Genomic DNA, 12,106 nt, shown 5'->3' on the forward strand with positions numbered 1-12,106 from the left:
CCATCACCACTTGCATAGCATTGCCATCTTCGTTGGGTAGGACCTGTGACAAACTCCTCCTCATGTCCAGTCTATTCATTAAATGATTTTCTTCTATCTAGAGAAGTGAGTGTAGTTCCTCTTTACAGTGTGTGTATAGGGAAGTGCTCGAAGCCCACATCTTGTCTCTTGAGTAGTGGCTTGACAGCTCTCTTAGCTATTTCTTCCTTCTCCAAAACTCTGGAGAGACCTGTCTGCCTTATGTGGGGGCTGTAAGGCTAAACTTGACATTGTGCTGTAAGTTGGACTGAAGAATGTGCTAAGGTTCAAGTGCAATCTGTATATGTCGCCATCCATCCTCCGGAGGCAGCTGAATCACAGTGACTCTGTGCTTTAGGCCTCATGTCATGATTCTGTCTACTACATTCTCCACTCCTGTTTAATCACTCTTAAGCATACTGATTGCTTCTGATGCTGGCACCGTGCCTGTTTCTGTAACCATTACTGTGTTTATATGAAAAAGTCTTTGCAGCCTTTTTAAGTTAGATTTTTGTGCCATGATACCAAGTTGGAATTGTGGGATGAGAGGATGTGCAAGGCTCTTGAAATTGGAAGCTCTTGAAAGATTGAGGTGAGCTGGGAGAGCCAGGTGTTTGTGTCCTAATGCAGGACCTTGGTACTGCCTTTTTGTCTCTGAGATTTCTCTGTTAAAGCAAGTACGTATGTACTTCTGAAAGAGAATTAAGGTGCAAACTAATACGTGTCCTACAAGACTGGAGAGCTGAAGTTCCGGTGTGCGAGAGGGTACAGAGCATCATAATATCCATATTTTCTGGCAGCACTTGAGCTTTTCTTGTTAAAATAGAGGCTTTGCTGATGAGCTGAGGAAGTAGGCTGGTCATCTGGGTGCCTTTGTCCAAGTTAGGCACCTTTGGAAAATGATTTTGATTCTTCATCAAGGAATCATTAGTTTAAGAAGAGCAGTTCAAGCTTCACACATTGTTTTATGTTAGAAGTGTATGCTTTTTTTAGATTGGCCAGTAACAAGTGGTATTTAGTTTACGCATTCAAGCAGGACAGCTAAAAAAGATTAAATGGGAAATAAGTGAAATAATAGAAAAAGTTACTAGTTCAGTGCATGTATGGGGAGTGGGGGGTGGAAGCAAACACATAACATCAGGTACGCTATTACACACCAGTAACATGGTCATCATATGGAATTCTTAGTACCACACGGTTTTGAAACCTATATAGATCTCAAAACCAGAAAATAATTGATTGAAGACTTAAGTACAAAAAATATGACAGCACTTCAGTTCAGGCGAGTACTGCATAGCTTTCTAAAAAATGGCTGGACATGTATTTCAGGAATCTGACCTTGGGACTAAAATCATACTCTGTTTACCTGCTCTTATATAAAGATTTTACTTGCCATTTCTTCAAAGTCCTTCTGTGAGAAGGAAGATCAGTCATTAAGTCATAAAAAAACTAACATAGTAGAAAATGTTGAACTGATTGATTATAAACTCGCAGACTGTCTAGCAGTGTTTAGCCACTGATATTTTGACAGCCATTAATTCTTTCAAAAACTGATTATTTTTTTAATGTCATTTTTGTTTCCAAATACTTCCAAATGGAAATAACATCACTGCAGCAGATAGCTCTTAAAAATATTTTCATGGAATTTCTATTTGTATAATAACGAAGTATGAGGTGTAATGGTGGAAAAATATTCACCATGCCTTACTGTAGGAATTCTAGAACTATTCTCAAGAAAAATAGTTCATTTTCTGATAAGACACAGGAGGTGCCATTACTGATTCTAGCTTGCTAATAAGTTATCTTTCTAAGCAGAAGAAAGTTTTCATGAGTGTCTCAGTTGAAGTAACATAGGAGAAACTTTTCTTACCTCTAGATGTGATTAGTTTGCTTAGTGTTTATTTTGAATATAATTGTTGTTATATTGGTCTGAAATAAACAGTAACTCCATTTATAAAAATAATAGGCTTTCTCATTTCCATCTCTTCATGTCAAAATCTGAACAGTCTCGGTTTTCAATCTTCAGCACCCCTGCTGGTGCTTTTGTGCATTTCTGTTTGAAGCCGTGAGGTCTTGGCTGTTGGGCAGTGTTGCAAATCACAGACATTCTGAGCAGCAAGGGAGACTTTGCTCACAATCATCTTACACCAGAATTGAATGATGCATTAAAAACTCATTTCTGAAATCCCAATTAATTTATATAATGTAGGAAGAGATTTACATTTACAGAATGTGTTTTCAAAATTATTAAATATTTTATTACTTTAATTTTCTGTGATTTTTTTTTTTAAACTGGATTACTGTGTACATGAAGCATAACATTTTTTCGTTCTTCTCTGCCTGAGCTCCTTGCTGTACTGTTATTATAAAGACTGATGAGGTGGTGAATTCACAGGAGCTGGATTTACTGTTTGCATCTTCCACCAAGAAAAACTAGAAGATTCGAACTTGGTGCGGAGGCTCAGGTGTAGAGTAGGCTGTTCATAGGGCTGACAGAATGTTTGGCTCTGCTTTGGAAGCTGAGATCTAGAGCAAAGGAACAACTGCTTTGAGTGGAGGTATTTTCAACAAATATAAAAGGAACATTTTAGGAAATAAATTATTCTAAAACAAGTTATAAAACAGTGCAGTCCTAGCTGTGGATAATACTCTGTGAGAACTTTGTGCTGATTTTCTTGACGCACTTCTCCCTTCCTGATGGAGAGTCCTTACTGAAGAGTTGAGTCTTCAGCCTTGCTTGTTTCTGCTTACGTGGATGCTACAGTATATCAGGCCCCAGGTTTATAGTTGTTTATAGGAAGTAGATGTTTTGCCGGTTGGCAGATCATTATTGCTTGATTGGGGTATGTGTTGTCATAGGAAGAAGTTTAAAGCTGAACGGAGACACTATGTGAGCCAAATCCAGCCTCTTTTTAGACACCTGCACCACACAGGTTTGTGCCTTAGTTTGGGTGCTTGGCAAATAGTGCTTAGACCTTTTTGCCATCAGAAGAGGCATGCAAGTAAGAGGATGTGAGTGTGCTGAATTTAGATTTATTAGCAGATGACGGTAGGGAGAAGAGGAGCGTTGCAGTTTGAATCCATTTACACAGATTCCCCAGTAAATGTAATGAGGTTCTGTGAAAGGGCAATATCAGCTTGAAATTGTCTTTTATACTGGTCCTGATGTTATTCACCTGGATGGCTTATAGCTAGCTCTAAAAACTTAGCATTGAAATTAGTCTATTAAGTTCCTGTATCCTTTCCTCCGATTTTTGAGACTGATCAAACTGATTTTCAGAGTTATCTTCCTGCTTATATTTGAGCATTAAGTATACATTTCCTTCAAAGTAGATAACATCAGATATTTTGGACTTTAAGGAATGTGTTTCCACATCCAGGGCCCAAGAGAGTGTTATCAGATTCTTCACTCTTCAGCTGTGCTGGAGACAAAATGCCTGTAGGCTAGCCATTTCAGACCTAGCTCCTAAGTACAAACCAGGATACTTTTTTTTTCTCACCTTCTGAAAAGTAGAAGCTTCAGTCATAAATACTGCAACATCAGTAGAAAGTTGACTCGGTTGTCTGTTCCTGGTATTGCAAGAACGATCTCTGTGCTCACATGCACAGGAATAATGGTTATTATGCGTAATGTCATCCAAAATGCCACTTGTAGCAGGTAGTGAAATGTTTTCATTGATTAAAAACGGGATTGAAAGTGAGAAATAGAAGTGGAGGTTAACAGAATATTTCCAAAGTGCTTTAGGTTGATAGTTCTTCAGCTTTGTGTGTAGCTAAATATTCCAAGTAGCGTAACAATTTGTTGGCCTACCAAAATGGGAGGGAGGAACTGGAGGAGATGGGAAGGAGCATTGGTATGGACAGTGGAAGTGTGCAGCTTGCTAAGGTGTTACATGTTAGTGTTTAACTACCCCGTGTTAAACAGACTGGGTTTTTTTATTGTAGTCAAATTGCATGTCTGATTCACTCACTGGCCAGTGTTGAAAACACATAGATGATATTTAGCATGCAGAAAGACATAATGTTTTGTAAATAATGGCCTGTGGTTTTATTTTGGTAGTGGAGATGAATGCCTCAAGTTTCTTCAGAAGTTAAATAAGGAGTGTAGTAACCTGACTGTTCCTGTGCAGACCATAAATAAACATTTCCTCGAAAATTCTCACAAGGTATTCAACAAAAGGGGAGAAATGATTTAGAGTTTGGGGGAATAGCATTATCCTACCTTTGTAAAAGGACAAATGTGTATAACAGCCAACTGTCTGATTACTGTTAGTTTTATAGACCTGTCCAATGCTTTATCTCTGATGTAAGGGGCTTTTTTGAAAAATTTGCTTCAAAAAGTTAAATCACCCAATTCAAGAAGATAAATCTGCTTTTCAGTGTTTCTGCTGTTGATTCAAGTGATTCAAGTGACAGGTTTCCACTAAGGCTTAAAGAGAATAGTAGATCAATGTCATGTATAAATCATACAATGAAAGCCTGACAAAAATGAAGTTATAAACTTTTTCTGACGCTGTCTTTTATGCTACATCAGCTCATAAGTATTAAGTTAGGCCATACAGTAATTGTGGCAAATAACTCTGACTCTTAACAGATGGTACTGCAGTGGGCACCAACTGAAAGATATGTTGAAGTTTGCAAAGACTTGATTTGCAATGTTGAAAAGTTGGGAGAAGAAGTTAAGAGACTGAACGAACTCGTGGCAAAGGTGGGTGCGAGGAGTGAGGCTATTACTCACTGTAAGTTTCTGTGTGCAGTACCGAATGTGACGTTCATCAGTGAAATGTTTGATACCTTGTTCTACCAGCTGTAATCTGAACATTGCAACTACCACTGCCCAGTCTGGCTTTCCACCTGGCCATAACAAAGTGAAATAATCTAAAATATTCCAAAACTGTGGAGAGTCTCCAAAGGAAGGTGTAGTCCATATTTTTCTTTATATCAGAGGAAATAGTTGAGTGGGAAATATCTCTGTGCACTTGGACAGCCACTGTGGCATAAATGCCACTCAGAATACTTCTTAATTAAGGAATCTTTTGTTTGGAATTATTGACTCTCGAGGAAGATAGTACAGTTTTATGGATTGAATAAGAGGCATCCCAGATAACTTCACAGAGTGACAAAAGGAGAGGGTGGGAGAGGTCAAGTCTAGATGTTAGCACCACATCAGTCATTCTCAGACCAACACAATGATATGCTCTTGTCAGATGGGGTCATTTTAAGTAATAGGCTACTAAAATGAATGGCTGCTGGGATAGAGTAAATGGAGCATCAGTGTCAGAAAGGAATCTGTTACTAAATGAAGCCATGTGGAACTCAGACTTTGGGTATAATGCTACTAATGCAACTTCCTGTAGTTTAAGTAAATCTAACATAGTATAACAGCCTTCTCCTAATAAATCACTTAACACCAAATATATTTAGGAGGTTGCAATGAAGAACTTTTAGCTGTTTGTGTTCCTTAGTTTGCATATGCAGAAGTCAACTGCATGTGTATATCTGCCTCCTGTGAGTGCAGACCAGTTGTAGGGGCGTGGGGTGGGCCTAAGTTTAGGTGCTACTTGCACATACTCTCATATGTACCTAAGATTTTGTAGCTGCCAAGATGTAGCACGATGGCTCTGTGCCCACTGTTAAACAGACAATAAACATTAGCTTTCCAATTATTTCAAAAATTTAATTCCTGTTCTATTAAAATACTGTAGTGTTATTTATTTTTCTGATGAAGACTTTAATACAAAGCATTTTAGTATTAATTTATGATGGACCGCTTTTGAGGGTCCTCTGTAGAGCTCTGAAACGTTTATTATGAAAAGTGTGAATTTAAATGAAACAGTGAAACCTCTTATATAGCAATGTCCTTATGCCCTTTATCTAATCTTCAGTAGTAATAGGGCTGCTCTGTTAGTAATATTTTACTGTATCAACCTGCGACATCAGAGGTGGATGTTGATGGGATGGCAGTAGAGGTTGAACCTTCCTGCCAATACCCCGTTACATGTTGCCCTGTGACAGATGGCAGCAGAAGGGCAGTCTGACAGGATGGCATCTGACATGGAAGGGCATATGAAGCAAAGGTGTGTCACTGAATTCATCCATGTGGGGAAACATGGAACTCATTGACATTCATTGCTGCTTGCTGAGTGTGTATGGAGACCAAGCAGTGGGGGTGAGCACAGTGAGGCAGTGCATTTCAACAGCAGTGACTGTGGCAGTGGGCCACCTCCATTGGTGCAGATTGTTAAGAGTGCAGCATACAGGCTCTTGTTCGTTGCTGGTGAAAATGCACAGCTACTGGCTATGATTATGTTGAAAAATAGTGTTTTGTAGCTGGGAATTTTCCCTATCAAATGTTGTTATTGTGTTCTTTGTTGCTTTTGTAGTTACCGTGGAAATAAATAGGAGACATTACTTTTAAAATGATCTACGTACACTTGTTAAGCTTAGTCATAACAGTACTTCTTTGCAATACACGTTAAGTGTATGACATGCAATTTTTGAGAGTGGTGTTTACAATGGGATGGCCTGCCAAGCATTCTGAACTAAGGGAGGGAAGCAGGACCAACCCTGCTGCACTTCATGGCAAGGCTCCACTCAACTACAGTAGATGTTTGGGCAGGCATTTGTGAGATACTTTCCCTGTCACTTTCACTTTAAAAAGTCTTGAAAGCTTGATTTGTTACGTGTTTAACTTTCAATAAACAGTTATTCCCGTAACTAAATAGAAAAAAATATTTTAATAACAAAAATAAAAAGGTTAAAATATTTGATGATTAAAGTTTAAGTGTTTTGGTATCAGATTCTTGTAGCATGTGTTGGCAGTATGTTTTACTCCAGAGGAATTCCGTTTGTAAATGATTTGTTTTCTAAAATGTGTTACTTAAAAGGTTTGTGCGTATTTATTTTCATTGAATTAAGGCCCAGGCACACAATTAGAAAGGGGCATTTCAGTCCTAAGAATCCAGTGTTATACTTCATCACATACTTGAGAAACCTTCACGCTAATCTTTTCTGTATGTTTCTTTTCATGAACTTACCGTCTGCATCAGGAGGAGCAGAGGAGTGACTTCAGCCTAGTGGTGTTCCCACAAAAATCACGCACCTTGGAAAAAAGATTAGTAAAAATGGGAGCTATAACGTTGCTTGGGTTTGGTTTTTTCATTTTTGTAACTAAGTTAGCAGTAAAGAAAAGCTGACTCTTTCAGTGCTGTCAGTAACTTGATTACATTATGCTCAGTGTGTGTAGCAGAGCTGAATTCATGTGAAAATGTGTGTAGTTTCATCATATCTGTCACATTTACCTTCAGTACCTGTTTTGATTTAGCTTTAATAAAATGATTAAACTTAAAATCTGATTAATGTATCCTAATGTTTTAGATTCAAAGTTATTTCTGGTATAGACTGTAGGTACAAAACTTATCAAAGCTGGGCTTTCTTCTGCCCTGAAATTATAATTATTACTTAACGATCACTAGTTTCTGTTTTAACTGTTGTTGTTGTAACAACTGTTACCTGTTCAGCTGTTGTTCACATAGGTAAATGTATGCAAGCAATACTGTTGTTTATCTTGGATGCTTGTATTTAAAGTGGCAATGCAGGCGTTTTGCTTTGATTCTTTCTTTTAAACAGCAAGTAACGTGTGATTTTTATGTTGATGAAGTTCTTTCCTCGGGTACAGATTCTTATGAAAAACTTTATGGTGAGATGTATTTGTCACAGCCACAGGACTGCGGATATCTTGTCTTCAAGTCATTTCCTGCTGAACTGTGCTATTCACATTATGCCTGAGATACATTTCCTCAGGTGTATCATATCAGTAGTTTTATCACTAAAAGGATTGTAAGGACACTAAAAGGATTTATAGCAGTGGTTTGCTATAGAAGTGCAGGCAGCTTAGAAGGAATATTAGTGTTTCTTCTTGATCTGGACTTTCACTACAGGAGCTTCATGTTAATTTTCCTCTTAAGGTTTTCATCACCTCGAGGTGTTTGTAATTCTGCAGCAAAACTTTAATATCTGTTTTTACAGCCAGTTACCACACCGAGTGTGTTGCAAAGAAAGGGGAATTGGTTTAAGTAATCAAAATCACATTTCTGTAGACTTCAGTGAATGCCTGTAGAAGCGCTGCATGTTTGTGATGGGATGTTCTTCTGTCAAAACAGAAGCAGTCTGAAAAACCATTACTAGACTCGGTGGGTGTGCCACGCTTTAGTGTGCTCTCTTCTCAGAAATGTGTGCAGTCATAATCTTGGATACTCCCTCTGGAGAACAGTAATAAGAAGATAAAAACCGAGCGCTGCTCCAGGCAGTTATTGCTGTCACAGTTGTTTTCTGCTTTTGATTTGAGAAAAATACCTTGGGCATTAGTATGTTTCCTCGCTCTTGTAATTGTGTTACATGTCAGAAGCTTGTTCTCACTGTCTTTGCAAGGGGTAGGTTATGCAAGTGGAATTATTTCAGCCACTCAGGTGGTGTGTGTGGTACAGCCCTTGGAGACGAGCTTTGGTATTCCTCACTTCTCCACTTCGGTGAAGATTTGCAAGTAGCTGCCACTCCAGAGATGCATTTCCTACCACTGTGCCGTTCCTACCAAGATGTGCCATCTTGCCGTTGGAGGCAGTAATGAAAATTAAGGTTTTTTTCCCCCACAAATCTGAAAAAATTGTATTTAGACCTTTGATGCTGATCTTGCAGGTTGTGCACTTGAATGGGAAAGCTGCTCCAGAAAGTAGATTTATCAGCATCTAACTGAATTACAATAATGTGAATGATGTCGTCAGTGTAAATTTACCTATGCAGGGGCAAAGGAGGGAGAGAAGAATGCATAATACTCACTGATAAATATTTTCTAGTTTGAGAGTTGCAATAAAATATTCTGTGCAGAAATGAGTCATGGGTCTGAATGTTGTGCTGAACTCCTAAACACATGAAGTCAGCAGAAAGATGATAGCTTAAATTCCAGACGTCTTCATTTTACTACTACACTTCTGCGTGTGCCATTTCATCGTTTGTTTCTGTCAGGTCACGTCATGGATCTAAAAAGAGAAACTGAAATATGGAGAGGACGGCTTTTTTATTATTATTATTAGGTTGTACAAAAAATGTATTTTAAATGATTTCTGTTTTGCTTTAGAGTTACGTGAATCGACCACTTCATTGATGAAGTGGGTCATGCATTTCTGCAGTAATCGAAGCTGGCCTCCAAAATGCATTTGAGAGAAGCTGCTCCTGTTAAGATGTCCTATGTGTTGCTTATTTCACGTGTTTATCATCAAATTGTGACACACACAGACAACTTTCAGGATAAATACAGGCTTTGTGTCATCAGCGTTCTCAGTGTGTTGTAGAGTGTCATTCAGAGTGGCATAAATCACACATGAGAAGTGAAGGTCTCGGACTAACCAGTTTGATGTGTCTCATTTCATTGGTCAGGCCTGAATTGTGCTGGGTGAGTAGGATATGTTAAGAGCCAAATAAGTAAGGTTTATTTTAACCCAGCGTATCGTTAAGGAGGAAAAAAAAGTGTGTTTTCTCCAGATTCCAGGCTCAGGCTTAAACAATGAATTTCAAAGTCCTTTATTCACTTTCATGTTGTTCCACTGCCTTTTTCAAATTCCTTGTTTGAGAGAGTATCACAATATGGTTGCGATAGGGCAGGAAACAAAGAGATTACTGCAAAATCTGGCCCCTAAACCACGCTGTCCAAATTGAATCCCCCAGCCAGCACCTGGTGAGGGAGCCTTTAGATGAAAATAACCCCGTTGAGAGGCCTTCTTCTTTAAGTCATCACATTAAAGTCATTATCCTGGAATAGTAATAGTACAGTGATTTGCACATCTATGAGGGGATGGGAGGAAAATGCTAAAGAGCTTTGCATACATTAGGCAGGTAAGCCTCCCAGCCATGGGAAGGGTTATTTTCCTTTTACAGTAGTGCAAATGGGGAAGCAGGAGGATTGAGCCGGTTGGAGCTGGGGCCAAACCCTATAGGTACAAAGTTGCTTAAAGATGTAGTGAGGTTCCTACTTGGCCGTGCCATGCATTGGATACCTAACTGCTCTGAATGCCGATGAACATCAGTCAAGGCGATGGCTTTTTCTGCATCTGCAGGCTGCTGTGTAAAATGTAGGGCCTCAGGTGAGCCTCTAGGAGGGACCTAAAGAATTCTACTTCTCATTTGCCCTGTTCATCCTGGAGCAGATTGTGAATGAGAGATTTTGTGTCTTCTGTCTCTGGGATTTGGGTTTTTCTCCACTCTTTGACTTGTGGAGTACTTAGCCTGTCCTAAGGCATAACCTCATTTTTTCTGGATTGGTTGTAGTTGCAAAGGGTAGACAGTAAGTTTAGGCGGGAAATCTACCCGCCTCGTTAGGGACAAAATGTGAGCTGTGCAGTTTGCTCCTTCTCCTCTTGCGTTCTTTGAGCCTCTCCCAGTGTTCCCCAAAGCTGTTAGCTTCTGCTGATTATTCCAGTTGGAAATGATGTAGCCTATTCTGGGAGATTTCTACTTATCAGAGCTCTGGATTTTACATACCAGGAGTTATAAGTGTTAAGGTATGAGATGAGCTAGTATTGGCATCAGGCAAATAATAGGGTGTTTGTCCTTAACAGCTCTAACAACTGCTAAATTATTTTCATTTCTTATCCTGACACAAACAGTGCAGTTCATGTGACATGGAGCCCAGGTCCTTACAAGTGAAATTTGGGGGCTCCCTCTGAGGGATTTTGAGTTCTGAGATGTGTCCCTGGCTGTGATCTGTGTGGGAAGATGACTTCCACTTAAGGATTTGGAGGTTGATTTTAAGTATTCCTCCCAGACGGGCCTTCCAAGCCTCCAGAATTTCTGAAAACAGTCTCTGTGAATGTAGTAGTACAGGTTTAACTACATTATTTTCACCGTTTTGCTGAAAAACTTCAGTCCCATAAGGTATGCATTGATGAAGCTGGGCTTTTGGCATTGCCGCTTGCATAGCATGTGGCATAATCCCTTGTCTGGACGAGGAATGGTGTGGATATGGCACTGTGAGGATGCTGAGGGGAGGCTGAGGAAGCTGGGATGGCATGGGCTGGGGAGGGGGGCGTGGGGGTGTCTCTGTGTGTGCAGGTACCTGATGGAGGCATGTCCTAATGCTGTTGGTGTGGGATCTGAGAGTGAAGAAGCTGTTGATTGAGAACGATGTCTCAGAAAAGCCCAGTGAGTCATCTGCTGGGTGCAGCTCCAGAGGGGGCCGTGGGGCCTCCAGCCTCTACTCAGGTCCCAAATCCTGCTGGGATCTGCTGACTTGTCCCCACTCTTTCCTTCTCCCTCTCCTGTTAACAGAACCAAGTTAGAACTGAAGTTGGCTGAAAATTGAGGGACTTTTTAATGCACATTGACAATGCTTTATTGAACAGATTTGCCCACTTTCTGTTGCTGTGAGCCCCTGGCACTGTTGCATGGGCACACAGTTCCCGTGTATCCGTTCTGCTGTGGAGCCGTCCCTGTGCTGGGCCGGACCTGCCCCTATCTCACTGCTGCGGCCCAAAGCCCTTCTGTGTGGTTGGGCGGTTGGGTTGTTGCTGGTTTTGTTTGGGGTTGGTTGTTTAAGTTAAGAGGAGCAGGCTGATGTTCTCACATCTCTACAGCCATTGCTTGAGCATTTTCCTGCTGCGTTGCCCAGGGCTTCCCCCCGGCCATGGTCTCATTTTGGGTGCCAGCCTGAGGCCTGATGGCATGGACTGCAGCTGTGCCCTCTGTGCCTGAGGAGTTCATTTTGGGACCCTTCACTACAAGAAAGACGTTGAGGCCCTGGAGTGTTCCCAGAGAAGGGCAACAAAACTATGAAGGGTCTTATGGGAAGCAGATGAGGGAACCGGGGTTGTTTAGACTGGAGGAGTCTCAGGAGACCTTATTGCTCTCTACAACTGCCTGACAGGAGGTTGCAGTGAGGTGGGGGTTGGTCTCTTCTCCCAGGTAACAGGGACAGGGCAAGAGGCCTTAAGTTGCATCAGGGGAGATTCAGGGTGGATATTAAGAAAAATCTCAAAGAGTGGTGAGGTATTGGACCAGGCTGCCCAGAGAGATATTGGGCTCACCGGCCCTGGTGATG

The 12,106-nt window shown here is 40.5% G+C and overlaps 1 protein-coding gene across 10 annotated transcripts in view; it reads left to right on the plus strand.

Annotated features, from left to right (window-relative positions):
* Positions 1–8,907, plus strand: part of ASZ1 (ankyrin repeat, SAM and basic leucine zipper domain containing 1) — a 36,726-nt gene extending 27,819 nt beyond the window's left edge. For 8 of the 10 annotated variants that reach the window (NM_001135165.2, XM_040691527.2, XM_004937537.5 and 5 more), the window contains 3 exons: positions 4,079–4,184; positions 4,613–4,726; positions 7,068–8,907. In NM_001135165.2, coding sequence (NP_001128637.2) covers positions 4,079–4,184; positions 4,613–4,726; positions 7,068–7,214 — 367 coding nt within the window. In that variant the 3' untranslated portion in view covers positions 7,215–8,907. The remainder of the gene's footprint in view (positions 1–4,078; positions 4,185–4,612; positions 4,727–7,067) is intronic. The other 2 variants (XM_046937469.1, XM_040691342.2) reach the window with 1 other exon arrangement.
* Positions 8,908–12,106: the final 3,199 nt, after the last annotated feature.

Source organism: Gallus gallus, chromosome 1 (assembly GCF_016699485.2).
Source record: "Gallus gallus isolate bGalGal1 chromosome 1, bGalGal1.mat.broiler.GRCg7b, whole genome shotgun sequence".
Classification (NCBI taxonomy): Eukaryota; Metazoa; Chordata; class Aves; order Galliformes; family Phasianidae; genus Gallus; species Gallus gallus.